Source organism: Carassius carassius, chromosome 5 (genome assembly GCF_963082965.1).
Source record: "Carassius carassius chromosome 5, fCarCar2.1, whole genome shotgun sequence".
Taxonomy (NCBI): Eukaryota; Metazoa; Chordata; class Actinopteri; order Cypriniformes; family Cyprinidae; genus Carassius; species Carassius carassius.
The window spans coordinates 27234528-27242105 of record NC_081759.1 but is presented as its reverse complement, the minus strand read 5'-3'; the positions used below and the strand labels follow the sequence as shown (position 1 = coordinate 27242105).

At 38.5% G+C, this 7578-nt stretch overlaps 1 protein-coding gene across 1 annotated transcript; it reads left to right on the top strand.

The window, feature by feature from the left end:
• Positions 1–2587: 2587 nt before the first annotated feature.
• On the top strand, positions 2588–7479 carry tmem175 (transmembrane protein 175). Its single transcript, XM_059550355.1, has 10 exons — positions 2588–2915; positions 3132–3170; positions 3698–3795; positions 3895–3946; positions 4048–4083; positions 4205–4288; positions 4377–4541; positions 4900–4981; positions 5518–5653; positions 6610–7479. The coding sequence occupies exons 1-10, from the start codon at positions 2718–2720 to the stop codon at positions 7277–7279; spliced, it is 1560 nt and encodes a 519-aa protein (XP_059406338.1). The 5' UTR covers positions 2588–2717; the 3' UTR covers positions 7280–7479.
• The last annotated feature ends 99 nt before the right edge of the window (positions 7480–7578 follow it).

The following is a 7578-nucleotide window of genomic DNA, read 5'->3' as shown; positions in this document are numbered from 1 at the left end:
CTTGTAATTATATTTCAGTACATCACAGAAACAACTGAAACAAAGATCTAAAAGCAGTTTAGCAGCAAACTTTTTGAAAACTAATATTTATGTAATTCTCAAAACTTTTGGCCACGACTGTACACAAATGGATGAATTAATACAGACCTGCTACAACCTCTGTGATTGGAGTAGCTCAGCATACTCTATGCATCCTGTCCCAATGTTCCAGCTTGTACGGGTGTATATGACACCACATCAAGTTGTTTGTTGTCCAGGAGGGATAAAAATTGCTGACCCGTTCTTCCAGAAGGTGGCAGAGGGATTACTTTGCCTCAGCTCTTTTCTTCAGCTACTGTTGACACAGAAGCCAAGACATGAACTGTTCACACAAAACCATTCCAAAAACACCCCTTAATACTCTATTAAACCCTTTATTTGGATATGATTTGGATATGTGAAATGAAATGCAGAGAGAGAGAAAATATGTGAAATGGAGTTATGTAAATCATTCATTTTAAATGTTTACGATTTATAAAAAAAATATTTGCATGGAATCACATAGACAAAAACTCAAATTAAAGCATCAAAATAAAACTGTATATTCCATACAAAGTAGTCAGTAATAATGTTGCTATACATAACTGAGCAGTCGTAGATTTGTCCTGTCATCAAGCTGTTTTTAATTTAACATAAAACTCTCATTTCCACTTCATAATCCGTTTTGCAAAATAGCAATGAGAACTGAAAGGTCATCACAGAGGTCATGCACAGGCACTTTAAGGTTGCTAATGTTGCACAGTAAAATTGAGCTAAACAGCTTGACTAGCCTTTACTGACTAGCGAAAAGCAGTTATGTGAACAGTCATTAATGTCAGTGTTCAGTTCTGTTGAGACGACACAAAAACAACACACCAGCAGAAATCACTGTAAAGGGCTGCTAAATATGGCAGTAAAGGCATTAATGAATTACCGGTATGTGAACAACAGTTTAAACGACTGCATAATTTTTTTGTCAAATATGCAAAGTATAGAGGTTCATTATGCCAATATGTTGTTTTCAATTAAGTATTAATCTAATAACAACAAAAAGCAAATAGCAAAACAAACGAAAGGCTTTGAAAGCGTTATACTTGAATGAATGGCATGAACAGATGTCTCCTTAGAAGAAGGCTTAACAGAACAATTAATTAAGGCAGACATATTGAATAATATATATATATACATTTTTTTTCTTTCTTTTTATAATTATTTATTTATTTTAATGTAATGCTTGCAAAAATTGAAAGCAAGTGGTGGCAAATTACTTACAGAGGAACAGATGGAATATGCCATCGGAGGATCACAATGCCAGGTAAATTGTTTAGCTTTATTTTAAATAGAGATGAGGGTTATATGCACCACAACAGTTAGACAGATCCATGAATGTCTTTGTATATTGCTCTGGTCATGGTTTGGAGTATGTTCAGGAATTGGTTTTCAATGGAACAAAGCTCTTATTATTAATAAATGACACATGTGATCTATTTGAACTCTCACCCTAATTTTTATGGTTTATTGACTTTCACCCTTTTAAAATCACATTTTAAATATAATTTTTGTTCTCACTCATGAATGCTTCATGCTGGTGTGGGTGAGCATGTATAATGTGATATTTAGTTGTACAGTCAATTGATAATGGAAATGACTGATTGTTAGTTGCTAGGTTACTGTTCCATTCTCTAATTAGCCACTTTGATTGAAATTCCATTAAAACAAAAAAACAAACAAAAAAAAACAAAAAACAAAAGGAGCTCTTCTGTTTTTGCATCCAGTTAGTTTGGGACTGTGGATTTGCAGGGACTGAAAAAGCTCATAAAAACATGCTGATTCTCCTCTCTCTCTTCTTCATCATCATCTTCTTCTTCTCTTTTTGGTTGTGGTACAAGAAAATGCTGGCAAATTCTGCTGCCTCCATAGTGACTGGTAAACTGGTAAATAATGCAGAAACTGGAAGCTATTTGGGTGATTTAATATCTCTGAAGTTTGCTAGCAGTCAGGTTCGTCCTTTAAAACAAAGTTTTGTCTCCCTCTAGTGGTACTTCGCATTTCTGCTTATACTAATTTGCCAGTTTAATCTTTGATCAAGCTTGTCTTTAACCGTAAAACCTTTTCTTTAACAATTCAACCACCTTCTTTTCTCTTCTTTTCTCAATCCATTCTTAAAATTCAGCATTCGATTTTGTCGTTGACATCGTAAAATTACGTTTAAACGCAGATTCATATTGAATCGTAAACAACGGCAAATCACATTTTGTGGGAAATTGGGAGAAGAGGGAAAAAAGCCTATTAACCACAATATTTAAAACTATTGAAACAAATTAATAATTTAATAGTTTAATTGAAATTAGTCTGTTCTTTCACCTAAGGCTGTTCTTTATTTGATTCATTCACCTGTTTTGTTTTTTGTTTTTGTTTTAGCTAAGTCCGACTCACAGAAGTTCACAACAGTTCACTGAAGATTTTGCGTCAATTAGTGCTGGCCTAGTTAGAAAGGGAATGTAATGCTCGGTTAACTGAAATAAACCAGGCTGGATGACGTCAGACTGCAAATGCGATCTCCGGAGTACGCAGCCTCCCGTTTGGGAAACGGCCTCGCAATCTTCCGGTCAGCTGATAGTGTGTCATCGGTGTTTGCAAACAGAACTTCTGTGTCTTCATGCCTGCGCCGTCCACTGACACCACACTCCGTCGCGGTCATGGGAGAGAACGATGAAAGCGAAATAATCGAGCACCACGATGACGAGGAGATGGAGAAGATGCGGACGTCGAGGAATCATTCGCAATCCTTTCTGGAGAGCGTCGCGTCGTCGAAGGACGGATACAGTAGCACGCAGTCATCACACCGCCTGCTCGCCTACAGTGATGCGCTCATCTCCATCATCGCCACTGTAATGGTGAGGAAACCCACAGACAGACCGACTTTAGACAAACGGAATGGGACATTTTACTGCGTTTAATGCACTCTTCAACTGACGTCCGCTAGTGTATGACAAAACCGCTGTCATTTTCTAATCGCCTGTTCTCTGGGCTCCAAACAAAGACGGGGTTTATAAAACATACTGTATGACTATGTGTGTTTAAAGTGTGTCATTATTTTCTTGTGTTCACAGATATTGCCTGTTGCACATACAAAATTTCAGGATAATGAGGTGAAAAGTTACATTATGCCACCCTTCCAGGAATAGTTCACCCAAAAATGAAAATGTAGTCATTATACACACCCTCATTTTAAGCTATAACCATGAGATTTCCACAGAAGTCAGATAAACATAAAATAAAGTACAATGTCTTTCCTGTTGTCTATATTTGTGTCATAGAAGAAAGTCATACTGGTTTAGTTAGAGCAGTGGTTCTCAACTAGAGACCGGGGACCCTCTCGGGCCCTCAGCACACCTCCAAAGGGCAGCAGGACAACTGAAAATGATCAAATTATTTAAATCTATTGCCACTACTGCTTTATACAAATGAAGTTTTAAAATAAGTAGTCATTATAGCAGATGTTTCAGAAATACCTTGAGGGTTTTAAAATCTTGGGGTCCTTGTTTGATCACCACTGGTTTATGTAAACGTGAAGGTATGAACATCATTTTTGGGTGAATTGTTGCTTTAAGACGTACAAATTAAATACACAATTTTTTTTTTTTTTTCTTCTCCTAACCCATCTCTCTATATTCAGGAACTGAAACAGAGTCTTCAGGCTTTGCTGACTACCAAGATTGCTGTCTACTTAATGACTTTTTTGATTGTGACTGTTGCTTGGGCTGCACATATCCGGTGAGAGCCCTCAAGAACTACACTCTACCAAGTATTAACTTCATAGAACTGCTGTTTTCATTCATTTGCATAAAGATTTCACTAAGCATTTGGTTTTAGGTTGTTTCAAGTCATTGAGCGCATTGACGACACTCTTGCACTGCTTAACCTGGTGAGAACACCAACCAAAGTATTCCTCTTAATGAATGGAAAGTAGCTGTATATTCAAGTGTGTGGTGACTTTTCAACATCTCAATTTTTATTCTATTTCAGGCATGCATGATGCTTATAACCTTTCTACCATACACAGTGAGTCATTCTACTGATGTTTTGAAAGATTGCTTAGTTCAGCACTATTTGACTTTATGGGAAACCTCCCTGTTTATGACTGTTTTTCATGATTAATTTTTGTTTGTTTGTCTTCTTTTAGTTCTCTCTCATGGCAACATTCCCTAATAATACCCTCGGCATCCTCCTCTTCTGTGCTTGTGTCATGGTGATTGGTTTAATCCAGGTGAGAACACTTGCATGTGCTGAATAACATTAACCAGCAGAAGATGCTTTGAGTTTTATTTGACAGTCAAATGTTTTTGTGTCTTTAGGCCTTGATTGTCTTGTATGGATTCAGCCATCCTTTCCTTCTCAATGATCAGATCCAAATGTCTGAGAATCAGGCTTATTATAAGAGACGGATCCTTGAAATCATCATGAGGGTTCCTATCATGTGCCTGTTTGCCAGCGTCTTTTCAGTCATCCTTATCCAAGTGGTAAGGGATTGAGCTTGAACGATTTATTCATACAAACTATGGCAGCCTATGTATTTACTGCTAAATTTATACAGTTTATTTTATGATATAAAAACAGAATGTTTAGTTGGCGCCGATAGCCTTGTGGGCAGTTTCGCCAATATTCAGCGGCAATGTGCTACAGGCGTCCCGAGTTCGATCGTGACTCAAGGATCTTTCCCCTCTCTCTCCCACTTCACTTTCTGTCAGTTCTGATCTGTCCTGTCATAATAAAGGCATACATGCCAAAAGTAAAACAAATTTTAAATCACACACATTATAACATATTTCATATTATAACATTTTGATTAATAATATTTATGTATTTTTCCTCTGGCAGTCCTACATTATTTTGGCTATCGTCATATTCCTGCCATACATCTCTCAGTGTTTAAAATGGATCGGGAGTAAAGCCATCGGGGGTAAGAGTAAGATCTCAACACACTGTACTCTCTTATTCTTACAATGCATAGATATTTTATCATTGTACATACACTGCTGTTCAAAGTTTGGGGTTTGGTGGGATTTTCTCAAATGTTTTTGAAAGAAGTCACTTAATGTTCACCAGGCTGCATATATTTGATAAAGATAGAGTAAAAACAGCAATATTGTGAAATATTATTACAGTTTAAAATAACAGTTTTTATTTTGAATATTTTATTCTGAATTCATTCAGCCTCTACTACAGTCACCAGTCACATGATCTTTCAGAAATAATTCTAAAATGGCGATTGGCTGCCCAAGACAGTTCTCATTATCAATGTTGGAAACAGACGTGCTTTTACGGAAACTTGAGATATACATTCTTTAGGATTCTTTGATGAATCATTATTCAATGCATTCTTGCTAAAAAAAAACAAAAAACTTTTTTTTTTTTTTTTAAATCCTAAACTTTTGAACTGTAGTGTAATTGGAGCACTTGCTAACTGCATTATGTTTTTTTTTTAAATAACCTCAGGTCAAGTGGAAGACAGTCCAGATTCAGTGCCCTTCTACACCTACCGCCCCAGTGAACCTTTGAGTAAAGAGCGAGTGGAGGCCTTCAGTGATGGGGTGTATGCAATCGTAGCCACGCTGCTCATCTTAGACATTTGGTTTGTATGCCTTCAAAGCAGTTTTGTCATTACTGGATCCAACAGGCCACTAGTTGTTCAAATAATGTGCTCCTCTTTGGTACTTTATTTTAAACACCTGGTTAAAAGGGTCATAATTAATAATTTACTATTTGGGAAGATTTGGATAACACCGCCCTAATGTTTACCCAAAGAAAGAAGTTGGAACTTTGATTCTCGCTGTAGTATTGTTTTTGCCGCCGGCTTCATGTCATTGAGACACTGTTTTGTTGCGAAAGTGAAACTACTTTGATTGGCCTTCCAAAAGAGGACACAACTAGAAATCAGTGGTTAAGTTAATTTACAACAGTGTTCCAGAAGAGTTCAATCCAAACATACAGATGTGTGCAGTGCATTTTAAGGAGGACTGTTTCCTGAACCTGGGGTAGTAGACTACAATGCTGGGTGTTTTGACTCAAAGTCTGTAAGTATGTTTTAAAATTTAAAGGATTTGCCACTGATTTTTGAGCAGTGTAGAGAAGCGCTTGTTGTTTGTCGTTTCTCCAATGACAAATGCAGTCATGGTTTTATGTTTATGTGGTGCGATGCAATGCAACACGTAAAAACACAGTATAAGTCATTATAATCCGTATTTATGTCCCCACTGGATGCAACAAATGCCTGGTTTGTAATGGGTTTTATTGGTTTTGTCTCGTCGGGACACATCATCACAGTATGGCAAGGGGCGTAACATTTCCGTCACATACTTGAGGTGTTCAGCCAATCACAATACACTGGCCAATCAGCGTACACCTCGCTTTTCAGAACGATGAGCTTTGTAAAAAAACGACGCGTTTCAGAAAGGCAGGGCATAGAGGAGCAACAATAATTTACAGTATGTGGAAAATAAACCGCATAAACACATTGCATTACACCAAATACACAACATACTATTCTTTTTAAGCAACGTCATATGACCCCTTTAATGTCTTACACAGTGAAGACAACGTGCCTGATCCATCTGTGGTGAAGAAGGAGTTTGACAACAACCTTGTCGCTGCGCTTCAGGAGTACGGTCCCGAGTACCTGGCCTACTTCGGTTCCTTCGCCACTGTCGGCCTGCTTTGGTTCGTTCATCACTCTCTCTTCCTGCATGTGATAAAGGCCACGCGCCTCATGGGCCTCTTCAACACGTTCTCCCTGGCCTTCGTGGGGGGCCTGCCGCTCGCCTACCAGCTCACGCATGAATTTCCCAGAGGCTCCCACAATGAGCTGGAGGCCGTGCAGATAAGCTGCGTCATCATCTTCTTCGCCGGTCTGTTCCAGCTAGCCATGTGGGTAACGGCACTTTTCACAGAACGCGAGACTTTGCACCCATATGTGCGCTACGGTGGACGAGAGCACGCCTTTATGTTAGCCAAGCTCTCGCTCTACCCCTGTGTGGCACTCGGGACCTTCGTTTTCACCTGTGTCCTGAGCCGCTTCAGCACGTCCATCTTTCACATGATGGAGATTGGTGTACCGTTTGCTTTTCTTGTACTGAGGCTGCTGGTCCGTGTGGCGCTGGTGCTGCTCAGGTGGCTCTTCTGTCCTGCGAGGAACGATTTGGACAGTGTTCCAGTAGAGGAAGAGGACTCACATCTGCCCATTAATGATATAGTCACTTAGCAGTGAACAGAGAAGAACAAAACGCCTCAACATTTAAACTAAAATTAAGATTAGGCTAGATTCTCAGTGCTTTCGTTTAGAATTAATACTGCAGCTGATAGCTTTGTGCTGTAGAAGACGTCCATATCAGGCATTTACTTTAATAGACTGTGGAAGTGATTGAGGTCTTCATGAGTCTTCAGTGTTAGCTTAAATGTTTAAGCCTTGAATTTATTAGCATGTTAAAACGGTCTCAATGTTTTTATGTCTTTATTTAAATGTGAATTCAATTACATAGAGGTTTACACTTCATTCTATCA

What these genes read in the sequence shown, in the direction of transcription:
- tmem175 (XM_059550355.1), top strand. Translation starts at nt 2,718, where the DNA reads ATGGGAGAGAACGATGAAAGCGAAATAATCGAGCACCACGATGACGAG. An exon ending in CCATCATCGCCACTGTAATG is followed by an intron (nt 2,916 to 3,131) that starts GTGAGGAAACCC and finishes TTGTGTTCACAG; the next exon opens with ATATTGCCTGTTGCACATAC. An exon ending in CAGTCATCCTTATCCAAGTG is followed by an intron (nt 4,542 to 4,899) that starts GTAAGGGATTGA and finishes TTCCTCTGGCAG; the next exon opens with TCCTACATTATTTTGGCTAT.